Below are 13770 nucleotides of genomic sequence, written 5' to 3' on the forward strand. Positions count from 1 at the left end.
GGAGGACAAGAAGAAGAAGAAAAAGAAGAAGAAAATAGATAAGATAGCATTTATATAGCGCAAACTCCCACTCATCAGCAAGCACAATGCGCTTTACAGTCTACATTATTACCCCAGCAGACCTGACAGCATTCGGAAACAATCTCAACTTCCAGGGAAGCATAGAGCAAGCTGCCTTGATTTGCAGACACTTAAACACTAACTTACTGATAAAATCCTTTGTTGTCTATGGTAAGGTACCGTACCTGTTCGCAGCTGGGTGAAGTGAGGAAAATTCATAAAAAGTGCCTTTCCCAATGACACAACGTCAGACCTGAGGCTCCAACCCCCAAACCAGCTAACTCACGATTACAAATCTGGTAGCCTAACCACTAGACTACTATACTAACACCTCATGAAGAACTAAATAAAGTGTAACAAGGATAGCTCAAATTTGTCAGGACCAGCCTTGGTAGTTCGAGGGATATCTTACAAAGATGATTAAGAAGGGGGGGAAAAAAGGACCTCAGGTACAGTTTGACGGCGGCGTGGTTTCGAGTCTTTTGTATTCGACCTATCCGTGTTATACTGTAGAAGGAAATAGACAGGAAGACCCAAAACTGTAGGAACCAGGAGGACCTGCGGAGAGCGGCAGCCTTCACACTAGATGTTGGGATGTCTTAATTAATTTCATTCAGAGATGAACTAGAAAAAACAAGGTGTCATCACTTTACCTATCTAGTGGTGTCATCCTCATTTTTATTGATATTTGAAGTTATTGCTACACTTGATTTTTAAGGTCACCAAATCCTATCTGTCTACTGATGTCTAGTATCATCATAGGGGGCTCTCGTGGCCTACAGGTTAAGGTGATTGCATCTCATTCAATAGGTCCCTGGTTAGAATCCGAATAGCAACGGACAAATTTTTTTCTCTAAAATTTCTCCTTTCACATCCTTTCCTGCTCTCAAATAATCTGTTTTCGTCTCTACTTTCTGCAACCACCCGCTCACCTCCTTTGCACCCTCCTCTGGGCTCCTGACTCTTTCTGCAGCCTTTCTACTGCTACTCCTTACTTCCTGCTTACTGCTGTCTTTCAGCCACACTCTTGATTTTAAGGTATGTAAGATCTATCACCTAGCCTTCTCGGATCATGGCAAAAAATCTAGGAGGTCTGGAGTGAAAGTTGCAAACGTTAAAGATCCCTTGGTATTCCAAAATCGATAAGAGTAGGCTTCGGCCGCAATCCAGGCAAAATTCAAAATTTACTACCAACTGGAAATGTTTAATGTGTCCAGTGCCGCTCATATGATATTATGCAGTTGCGAGCGCTGTAAAACACTTTCCCCCCCCCCCCAAACCCCCATCTAAAAAACATCTATCGTCCTTTTCTCTCCTACTATTTTGTTTGTTTGTTACACTCTAGTAACATCTCTATCTCCTGCACAGGAGGTTGGAGGGCGTCAATGGCAGGTCCTACTTCTTTACTTTCCCTCTCTTGCTTCTAGCTCTGTCTGTCTTACTTTTCCTCAGCACTAAATGCCAATTTTTGGGCACATGGCATTTATTGATATGTTACATATTATTGTCAACTTATTTTTCTCTTCATATTGAATTTTTTTTATTAAAGTAGTGTATGATTTAGATTAACTACAAGTAGATCTATGTGTTTTTACCATTTCTGTAAAGGCACAGAAAAATTTTCCACTCTAGGACAATAAAGTATCATGTTATCTTATCTTATCTTATCCTATCCTACCTTATCTCATCTCATCCTATCCTATCTCATTCTACTCTATCTGATCTTATTTTTCTTATGTGTTTCTCTTCACTCAAACAGACAAACATAATCTTCTGCACTTTTACAACCTGATTGCGTTATTGTAAGCATTGTGAACCTCTTAACTAAAACTAAAACTAAAAACTAAATAGCTTGATCACACTAACCTGTCCTGGTCTCACACACTTCAATGAGGCCACACACACTTGTAGGGCTGGGACTTGGGGGCTGGCAGGCAACGACCAAGCTTCTCACAACCTTGAGGTGCCCAGTTCTATACAAGGAAACAACAGATCACTTTGACTGACCGCTCTATGCAAAGCGTAGGGATCCGATTAATTAGTAAATTTCCTCTTTGGAAAGTGGTGGCACAGAGTTGCCCACATCGTATGGATACGATAGTAAAATACGACGTACGGATAGGGTTCATTTTAGGAAGAGTTTTACAACACTTGCAATACAATAAGGTTATAATATATGTGCCGAACAGTACAGGTGCTTCAAATGAGTAACAAACACAAAAAAAGGATGGGAATAGATAATGGATGTTTGTTAGGAAAGAAGAAGAAAACCACACTAGAGCTTCTGCCAACCACCCACAAACAACAGACAATATCTAACATTAGATAATAGAGAACACATGTAAGCTCTGAGGAGGGTTGAAGGGGTGGGAACAAAAGGTGGGATGAGGAGAATTTGCTTTTAATCCAAAAGGCTGTCCCTGTAGTTTTATGAAAAAAAATTTCTGAAATTATGCAAACTAGGCCCAAAAAATGTGAAATTATGCGATTCTGTTAATTTTAACAAAGAAAGAACAGGAAAATAATAAGAAATTATGCAAAAGATGATCAAATTTTGGTAAATTATGCGGTGTGCATAAAACCACGGGGACAGAAAAGGCACAAAAGAAAGTGACCACTAGGCTGCTGTATGAACGGTTACAGTTGATGATGAATGTGATCAGGAAAGGGATAACAAGATGACATGACCAATTCCAATGTGCAAAGTCACATTTATCTCTCCCACTGAACAAGGCCAGAGGACCACTACCAGTCTACAAACAAACAGTCTCATGATCACTGTACAAAGTCACATGACCACTCTTACTTCACAAGACAAGTCAAACACTCTCTCTAAATAAGGTCACATGATCACTGTACAAAGTCACATGACCACTCTTACTTCACAAGACAAGTCAAACACTCTCTCTAAATAAGGTCACATGATCACTGTACAAAGTCACATGACCACTCTTACTTCGCAAGACAAGTCAAACACTCTCTCTAAATAAGGTCACATGATCACTGTACAAAGTCACATGACCACTCTTACTTCACAAGACAAGTCAAACACTCTCTCTAAATAAGGTCACATGATCACGTACATAGTCACATGACCACTCTTACTTCACAAGACAAGTCAAACACTATCTCTAAATAAGGTCACATGATCACTGTACAAAGTCACATGACCACTCTTACTTCACAAGACAAGTCAAACACTCTCTCTAAATAAGGTCACATGATCACTGTACAAAGTCACATGACCTCTCTTACTTCACAAGAAAAGTCAAATACTCTCTCTAAATAAGGTCACATGATCACTGTACAAAGTCACATGACCACTCTTACTTCGCAAGACAAGACAAATACTCTCTCTAAATAAGGTCACATGGTCACCGTACAAAGTCACAAGATGAAATCCACTTAAAAGGGTCAAATGATCATGGTAGAAGGTCACATGACCACTCCTACTACACCAGACAAGCTGAATACTCTTTAGTTTTTGGTTTTAGTAAGAGTTTCGCGGCCCTTGCAACACAATAAGGTCATATAAGAGCCGAAGATTAGTTATAAGTACCCCAAAAAAGAAGGAGAGATCAGGATGATAGATGTTTGACGGGAAAGAAGGAGCAAATCACACCTGAGCATCCGCCAACCACCAGCTGACTACTCCTACTACTTCACAAGACAAGACGAACACTCTCTCTAAACAAACATCTGTCGTCCTTATCTGATCTCTCCTCCTCCTTTTTTGTTTTTCTTACTCTCCTGTAACACCTCTAATCGTCGGCATTTGTATGACCTTATTGTGTCGCAAGCGCTTTAACCCTTGGAGCTCTGACCTCCTGAGGCTACCGTGCCCCTCTGCCTGAGCCACTGAGCAATATCTTACTAACATTCATATGATCGTCAGAATCATATTCCATCCCACTTAACTCAAGGTAGTCCTTGTCATTACAAGCATCTAATTCAGAAAGACCTTCAAAATAATCAATAACGTCATGTGTAGCGAAAGCTGTTTTCCATACGCATTTTGTCTCAGGCGGGCCGGGTTGGGGATGGGTCTCGCTTACCGCTGTACCGGTGGCTACGCATACAGACATTTTTATGTGATGCGCCAGCGCCACCAGTATACCAGTGGAAAGGGATCAGAGGGTTACATAAACTGTCCCCGCGGTTTTATGGAAAAAACAAAATCTGAAATTATTCAAACTGAGCCCAAAAAATGTGAAATTATGCGATTCTGTTCATTTTAACAAAGAATAATAAAGGAAACTAATCAGAAATTATGCAAAAAATGATGAAACTTTGCTAAATTATGCGGGGTGCATAAAACCCCGGGGACAGAATAAAACTCTATCTTACAAAAACTGCAATCTCTATCCAAACAAGGTCACGAGGTTACCCACCATGACAGCTGAGTCACACCAGTTGAGCTGAGGGACGCCAGGTTTGAGTCCAGACAGGTGTTTGCTCACCGCCTCAAGGATGGCCGGCATCTCTTTTCTGTAGACCGAACTGTGAGGCCTGGGGAGGGAAGTGTTTGGGGGGGGGGGGTTAGTTTTCGTTAGATCTAGTAAACATGCAAACATTTTACGGCACCTGCAACATAATTAGGTCATAATATAAGTGTCGAACATTAGAGGTGTTACCAGTGAATTTGTGTAGATCTAAACATTTTATGGCATTTGCAACACAATTACGTCATGAGTGCCGAATATTAGAGGTGTTACAAGTGAGTTCGAGTAAGCCTTTTTTTACGGCAGTTGCAACACAATAAGGTCATATATAAGTGTCGAATATTAGAGGTGTTACAAGTGAATTTGAGTAAGCATTTTATGGCATTTGCAACACAATTAAGTCATATCATCAATCATTAATGCCTTTCACCCCAGGCAGGGTATAGGCCACATACAAGCTCCTTCCATTTATCTCTATCCTGGGCCATCCTTCCTAGCTCGTTCCAAGTGATCTTCATCTCTCTCATGTCCCTTTCCACACATCTCCTCTATGTCTCTCGTGGCCTACCCCTGCCTCGTGCTCCCTGTGGGTTCCATTGCAGTGACTGTCTTGTGATGTTTTCGCTGGCTTTCTGATGGTGTGTCCCATCCAACGCCACTTTCATCCTTTTGTCCTGTTCTTTCCCATTGCACTTCATTTCTTATTCTATCCTGCCACTTAATTCTTAGGATACTCCTCATACATCTGTTGATGAAAGTCTGGACTTTATTCAGCAGAATTAAGTCATATGAATGCCGAATATTAGAGGTGTTACAACAGAGTAACAAACATAAAAAAGAAGGAGGGGAGATAAGGACGTTGGGTGGTAGTTGGGGCTATACAACAGAGGAACACCGTTGAACCGCCAGCCCCGCTGTTCTGCCAACTTTATGCCAGTCGCAAGGGAGGCGGTATAGCAAGGTTTGACTGTACAACGTTATAGGTAAATGTACGAACTTTCCACGACATTCGTTAAGATATGATAAGATATGACAAGATAAGATAAGATAAGATAAGAAAAAAGGGAAATTTTTCTTGGCTGTGCAGGACCATAACACACTTGCAGGTATACATAACAATTGAACTATATCACTCTCATTAAAATTCAATATTAAGAGAAAAGTAAAGCTGACAAAAATATACATATCACATCAGATGCATCATTCAATCACATGTAGGAATTTAAGTACAAGACTTTTAGAATTATATATATAGATACATACTCGAAAAAACAATACACATTGATATTTATTCTAAGGGTGACCTTATTTAGGCCACCTATGGCCTAAATAAGCTAAACCCCCCTCCCTTACCTTATTTGGGCCACAGGTGGCCTAAATAAGCTAAACCCCCCTCCTTTACCTTATTTAGGCCACACCTGTGGCCTGAATAAGCTAAACCCCCCTCCCTTACCTTATTTAGGCCACACCTGTGGCCTAAATAAGCTAAACCCCCCTCCCTTACCTTATTTAGGCCACATATGTAGTCAAAATAACCAAAACAATGTAAAGCATTGTTTTCTTTACAAGTTACGTTATTATCTCTTTAAAACTCTTCACATCCATTTTCCTTCACAGCCGTATCGTACATGACATGTGATGTAGAATCAATTTAAGGTCCTTGGAAAGGTGACCAGAAAATAACAAAATTATTTTATGATCTTCACTTGCACTTGCAATTTTTTGGACAAATTAAAGTCTACCTAATTATTTTTTTCCCTCCTTTTTCTTCACTATAAATGACAACTAGCATGTATTGTTTTCAGTTATTATCAAGAAAGTGGATAGGCGGACTACGGGGTCTATCTAGCCAAAAGGATAGGTGGACCCCGGGGTCTACCTAACAAAATGTTAGGTTTTAAGATGTGAACCCCGGAGTCAGCGTAGTGAAATAAGTAGATCTAGGTTTAACTAAGGATCGGTGGACCCCGGGGTCAACATAATGAAATAAGTAGATCTAAGTTTATTTTATAATAGGACTGGCGGAGCCCGTGGTCAAAGTAGTGAAATTATAAGTAGATATAGGTTTAATTAAGGATTGAAGAACCACGGGGTCAATGTAGTGAAATCAGTAGATCTAGGTTTAATTAAGGATTGGTGGACCCTGGGGTCAATGTAGTGAAATCAGTAGATCTAGGTTTAATTAAGGATTGGTGGACCCTGGGGTCAATGTAGTGAAATAAGTACATGTAGATAGATCTAGGTTTAATTTTAAGGATTGGTGGACCCTGGAGTCAACGTAGTGAAATAGGTAGGTTTAAGGTGAACCCCAGGGTCTACCTAACGAAACACTAGTTAGGTTTTAGAATAGGTGGATCCTGCGGTCACCGTAGTAAAATAAGTAGGTTTAATCAAGGTGTCCCGGGGGTCCACCAATCCTTAATTAAACCTTCTTAATCCTCTATGGCCTTGGTGACTCCGGGTTCCACCAATCTTTAAAGAAACCTACTTATTTCACTGCGGTGACCCCAGGGTCCACCTGTCCTAAAACCTAGTACCAATCCTTACTTAAACCAAACCTTATTTCACTACGGTGACTCCGGGGTCCACATCCTAAAACCTAGTATTTCGCTATGCAGACCCCGGAGTCCACCTATCCTCTACAGGACTATACTATTATTATCAATTTGCAATTTTCATTGATTAGCATTTTTGTTTAAATATAATATTGAATCAGAGTGCAGGGGAGACCGAGGCGCCCGGTCGATTCGGTGGTCGGCTTTTGTAAATCTATGCATTTTTTACGGAAAGCTGTATTACCTAACCCTATTACTAGATCTATTAGTGTTGTGAAAACTTCAACCTCTACAGCTCAGGCGTCAAAAGATGCTGGTAAATAATAATAGATCTACGTCCTGAAGTTTCATAATTTATTTTTATACAGAATAACACAGTACACAGTCAGTAGTTTTTATTTCATCGAGTTATAAAAATGGCCTTCGTATAAAAATTGCCTTGTTTTCAGAAGCAAGTTTTTATAGTTCTAGTTCTACCTAATCGATTTTCATGCGAATTCAACCATTTTGATGATCTTTCTTTTCCTTTTAAAAAGATGTAGATCTAGGCCTGTCGGATGTGGCAGTGCGAATAGCACTGAGTTGTTTAGATCTAGATCTAGATCTAGACCCATCAAAACACGAGGCTTCGTGGCCGATCACAAAAGTCTACAGGGCTTATCGAGGCCGATTCGCCCTGCCGCGAGCACGTTCACTAAACTGCCTACTAGATAGAATCTACTACCAAATATTCTCTACACGATCTTTGCTACTACTACTACTAGGCCTACTAGCCTACATGTACTACTACGAGACAGTACAAGAGAGTGTCACTCAGGCAAAGATAGTGTAACTTTGACTCAGCCACGTAGTATACACACTTTTTATACCCCAAATTTTACCCGAAAGTCCATTCGGAGGATTTGACCTTTTCACTTGACCAAAGTGTGCCAAAATGGTAGCCTAGCTTTTGCCCCTCCATGAAGGAAAAATCCGGCCCTCATTCAAACTATTGGAATTGAGCAAAATTTTGTGTTTTGTGCTTTGTTCTTTACAATATTCATTATGGTTATGATTTATAAGTTGTACACTGAGGCAAAACCATACTAAATGAGAAAGGGGCACCATTATGAAAGTGGAATGAACTCAGTTGCCTGAAAAGGGTAGTTTGAACGTGTGGCCTAAATAAGCTAAACCCCCCTCCCTTACCTTATTTAGGCCACAGTCCACTGTGGCCTAAATAAGCTAAAACCCCCTCCCTTACCTTATTTAGGCCATATGTGGCCTAAATAAGCACTCCCTTATTCTAACAGTAGTCAGATACTAGATGGTAAGAAATTTACTTTTGTATCTTTCTTTCTTTTTGTTTTTATGCTTGTTTGTTTGTTTGAGTAAAGAGAAGTCCATCGACAAAATAATGGTTATATAGTTCTGGAAAAAAGTAAGAGAGACAGACAGAAATAACAGAGGGAAAGTAAAGAAGTAGGACCTACCAGAGGCGCCCTCTAACCACACACTCTCTGTTTTTAGATTTAGAGGTATCGTACCAAGGCTAAAACAGCACCTGGACATGGATGGCTGATGCCTCTCAAAATAAATTATTAGTTTTAGAAAGAGTTTTACCGCACTTGGAACACAATAAGGTCATATAAGTGCCGAAGAATAGATGTGTTACAAGAGAGTAACAAACACAAAAAAGGAGCAGGAGAGATAAGGATGATAGCAGATGTTTGATAGGAAAGAAGGATCAACCACACCAGAGCACCCGCCAACCATCCACAAATAAATTATTGGTGGTCAAGGTACCGTACTCACTTGATGATGTACTTCTCCCCCGGGTCGGCCCCGAGGTCAATCAAAAGTGGACTGTCCGTGTGGTTGGTCTGCTTGTGAGTGGTCAGTCCTTCCACATTCTCCCCGGGACAGAAGTCGATGCCCTGAGGATGCAACGCAACCACAACAGATAGTAATTTTTTTAGTTTTAGTAAGAGTTCTACGGCATTTGCAACACATTACAATAGTGTCCTTTACGCATGACATCAAGGCTTCTGCCACGTTGACCCGGCAGAGAGTTTAATTTAGTTTTAGTAAGTGTTTTACAGCATTTGCAACACATTAGATCATGTAAGTGCTGAAGAATAGAGGTGTTACAAGAGAGTAAAAAACACAAAAAGGAAGGAGGAGAGATAATATGACGATTGATGTTTGATAGGAAAGAAGGAGCAAACAACACGAGAGAACCCGCTAACCTCAATAGTCTACATTACAACTTAATTCACAAGTACAGATGTTTTAAACTCCTACAATCGCCTTGTTTTAGTAAAAGTTTCACGACACTTGTAACCCAATTCCGCAATATAAGTGCCAAAGATTAGAGGTGTTACAAGAGAGTAACAAACAACAAAAGAGCAGGAGGAGAGTTTTTTACTATTTTTTCGTTTTGTAAGCGTTTTACGGCGCTTGCAAGTGCATAAGGTCATATGAGTGCGCCATTTAAAGATGTCTGATAGGAAAGAAGGAGCAAATTACAACAGAGCACCCGCCAAGCAACCAAAACAGTCCACATTATAACTTCATTAACCCTTTCAGTGCTGAAGCTTCAGACAAAGAACATAACACACAAGACTCAGACAAAACATGTAGCCTACAGATGTTTTAAACTAACCATCGCTTTGTTTTAGTAAGAGTTTTATGACACTTGCAACCCAATTAGGTCATACAAGACTGTTGTTACAAGAGACTAGCAAACAACAAAAAGAAGGAGAGAGTTAATGATTTAAAAAATGTTTTTTGATAAGTGTTTTACAGCATTCGCAACCGCATAAGGTCAAAAGAGCGGAATGATTTAAAGATGTTTGATAGAAAAGAAGGAGCAAATCATACCAGAGCACCCACCAACCACCCAGAACAGTTCTCATTATAACTTAAATAACCCTTTCTGAGCTGAAGCTTCAAACTAAGAACATAACACATAAGACTCAGACATCACATATGTATGCCTACACACGTACAGATTTTTTACACTACTACAATCCCCTCATTTTAGTAAGAGACATACAGCATTTGCAACACCATTAGGTCACACAAGTGTCAAAGATCAGAGGTGTTACAAGAGAGTAACAAAGGCAAAACTGAAGGAGAGACAATGCAATTTTGAGTGGAAAGAAGGAGCATGCCAAACCAGAGAGAGTGAGGAAGTGATAAATGTATTGGTGCATTGTGTATTGATCTTTGTTTTATCAGCTGTTTTCTGTGTCAACGTTGTAGCCATCTGCTCTTTGATTTTATCATTTTGATGAGTGCCTGATGTTGTCAAAAAGCCACACATATGTGTTTGTGAAAGTAGGTGTGTGTGTGTGTGTGTGTGTGTGTAAGTGTGTGTGTGTGTGTGTGTGTGTGTGTGCGTGTGTGTATGTGTGTGTGTGTATGTGCAAATGTGTGTGTATGTGTGTGTATGTGTGTGTGTGTGTGTAATTTTAAGTGTGTGCACACTGTGTATGTGTGCATGTCTGTGTGTGTGCATGTGTGTGAGTGCATGTGTGTGTATGTGTGTGTATGTATGTGTGTGAGTAATTTTAAGTGTGTGCACACTGTGTATGTGTGCGTGCCTATGTGTGCGTGCATGTGTGTGAGTGCATGTATATGCAATGGCTCACCTTGTGATATTCTTCCAGGCCATTGGTCCAGGTCCAGAGGTGAGCCTTATACTGGCCGAGTCTGGCAGCCATCAGAAGGTCACCGCGGTAGTAGAAGATGGGCCTGGAGGGGAGAAATAGTAATAATAATTAATAGCATTTATATTGCGCATTTCCATTTTTAAAAAAATGCCCAATGCACACTACATCAAAAAAGACATCACATCTTAAAAATTAATCGACATGCGTGTACATAAAACACAGCATTATGATATAATATATAGAATGTCTATACATGTATCATCATCATCCAATGCCAGATCTGTGATAGACATCGGCGATCATGATTTTCCATTCATTCCTTTGCTCGGATGCTCTCAGAAAAGCTACGTTTCCCTGATCTTTCCCTGTTACCCATTTGTTTAGGTTCCCTAAGTATGTTGTTCTGGGCCTACCCCTGCCTCGCTTGCCCTCAAATTTGCCAGTGAGAGCTAGATGTTCCTACATATGTGTAAAAATTTCTATGACAAAAACAATCTCGGAGTGAGGTTGGAAATGTGTTCACCAAAAATATACATGTACAATGCAATAAAAATTCACGAACGGTCGCAATAAAATTGAAACGTGAGTAACTTGAAACTAGAAACATTCATTATAATATTCGTTCTCTTCAAACAGAAAAACATTCTGTTCTCTATCTCTCATAGAGGTTAACTGTGCCCATCATTTTGGAACTTCACGGTGACCGTAAACATGGTTCCTGTAGGGAACGGGATAGAGGGTGCCTACGTTCCTCGTGACTCATTGGAGCAGAGGAAGATAGAACTAACGCTGACATTACTTAAATGCAATCCCACATTATCACTCATCACCACCATTATTTCTAAAATCATCATTGCTCTCAGATCAATGACTTACATCTATAATCCTTGAATCTCAATCCGTAACAGTTACTTGTCATACTAAGTACGCACATAATACACTATTGGACACTATCATACGCACTTTTTTTTACTAATCAGATGGCGTCAATCTCATATAAATGGGCAACGGATTTTTTTTTAAGTCATAAAGAGGTTCCTTAGGTAGTATTGCTGGTGAACTGGTGAAATGGTACAGGTTTAACACTATTAAGTTATTTAAGAGGCGGGATCTCCGAGTTAACTTCCATCTCCGAAAGGACCAAGCCCAAGAGGGAAATTCGTGTAAAGTGCCTTTCCCAAGGACACAAGTCGGACTGAGTTGAGGTTCAAACCCCCGAACATGCAATCTAACAATTACGGGTCCAATAGACTAACCACTAGGCCACCGATGCCACCGTAGTAATTGTGAGCGCCGTAAAACTCTTACTAAACTAAACTAAAAAGGTTCAAAAGTTTGTCCTCTCCAGATCGCGACCACTGTGTAACTTCCATCCATTTATTCTTTTTTTAAAGTCTAAGTAAGTTTTATGGCACTTGCATCAGAAATATGTTTTTAGTTTTAGTTAAAGTTTTACGGCATTTGCAACACAATAAATTCACATAAGTGCCGAAGATTACAGGTGTTACAAGACAGTAACAAACACAAAAAAGAAGGAGGAGAGATAAGGACAAGAGATGCTTGATAGGAAAGGAGCAAACAACACCAGACTGCCCTCCGCCTCCAACCACCCACTAAAACTCCACTCTAACACAACAGCTTCAAGCCATGGGTGTGCTTAGCTGTATGTTAGGTCAGAGATAATTTTTGAGGCATGTTGACAAAATGAGTTTCTTCTCACAATCCACCAATGGAGATATTAACTGAAAATCAACACAGGGGTCAATTTGTAGATTTTTCAAATCATGCTACTTTTTTTTTCAAGTTTAAAGTGCAACATGTTATTAACCATTTCATACTTGTAAATTGTATAAACTCAGTCAATGGATTTGATGTATCTATGTCCTTACGGCTCATATCCGATGAGTATTTCATTTTGTCCAACCTCACAGTGTTGATTTACCTGTCAGTGACGTTGCTGTGCAGTAAGGCGGACCTCAGGCTGATCCCGTCGATGGCTCTGTCAGCCGGGGCGGGGATGGAGGCCAGGTCCAGGAACGTGGAGAAAAAGTCCATCAGGCTTCCTGTCTGCTTGGACACCTGCGGTCAGATAGGTAGATTTGAGTTCTGAGTTCTGAGGTTTGAGTTTTGAGTTTTGAGGTTTGGGTTTGAGTTTGAGGTTTGAGTCTGAGTTTGAGTTAGAGTCTTAGATTGAGTTTTGAGTTTTGAGTTTTGAGTTTGTGTTGGAGTTTTGAGTTTGTGCTTGTGCTTGATTTTGAGTAAGACTTTGAGCTTGAGTTTTGAAGCTTGAGCTGGAGTTGGAGTTGGAGTAAAGAGAAGCATTTCAACCCAATTTAGTTTGGTTTTAGTATGAGTTTATGTTTAAGCACGAGTTTAACAGCACTTGCAACGCAACTAGGTCATATAAGTGCTGAAGATCTGAGGTGTTACACACACACCAACATACACCCACACATACAGATACACACACACACATACAACACACAAACAGACACACACCCACACACACACACACCCTCACACACACTCATACACATCCACACACACTCACATACACACAAACACACAGACACACACTCACACACACACCACCTTCCTGTCCAGGAGAGATATGACCAGGCCACCATGCAATTGTTGGTTCCCATGATTACACACACACAGACACATACACACACATACACACATGCTCACACACCACCTACCTGTCCAGGAGAGATATGACCAGGCCACCACGCAATTGTTGGTTCCCGTGAGCCGCCCTCAAATGTGGTCTGTTTGCCGCACAGGAAAGGACCATTACTCCCGCCTGGAAAAACAAAAGACAGAGACTCAATTTTTGAAAGTCACTAAACTTTGGCGGCCATTTTCTCATTAATTTTACCACTAGCACCAAGTGATCCCCACCTCCTTGGGCATATTTTTTTCAACAAAAGCAAGATAAATAAACAAGCTTTATGACGATATCAATAACTTAATATGGGAGACATTGTGAAATCAGGCACTTGCCAAAATAATGAAATAGATGTAGAAGAAATTGGCATTCTTCCGTTAGTTTGG

At 40.3% G+C, this 13770-nt stretch overlaps 1 protein-coding gene across 1 annotated transcript in view; it reads right to left on the reverse strand.

Annotated features, from left to right (window-relative positions):
- Positions 1–1891: 1891 nt before the first annotated feature.
- LOC101848597 (N-acetylgalactosamine-6-sulfatase) overlaps positions 1892–13770 on the reverse strand; it is a 31044-nt gene continuing 19165 nt past the window's right edge. The window contains exons 9-14 of the mRNA XM_005101372.3: positions 13416–13519; positions 12656–12792; positions 10693–10795; positions 8852–8973; positions 4452–4569; positions 1892–2033 (exon numbers count right to left, since the gene is read on the reverse strand). Coding sequence (XP_005101429.1) covers positions 1947–2033; positions 4452–4569; positions 8852–8973; positions 10693–10795; positions 12656–12792; positions 13416–13519 — 671 coding nt within the window. The 3' untranslated portion in view covers positions 1892–1946. The remainder of the gene's footprint in view (positions 2034–4451; positions 4570–8851; positions 8974–10692; positions 10796–12655; positions 12793–13415; positions 13520–13770) is intronic.

The sequence above is a fragment of the Aplysia californica genome, unplaced genomic scaffold (genome assembly GCF_000002075.1).
Source record: "Aplysia californica isolate F4 #8 unplaced genomic scaffold, AplCal3.0 scaffold00280, whole genome shotgun sequence".
NCBI lineage: Eukaryota > Metazoa > Mollusca > Gastropoda > Aplysiida > Aplysiidae > Aplysia > Aplysia californica.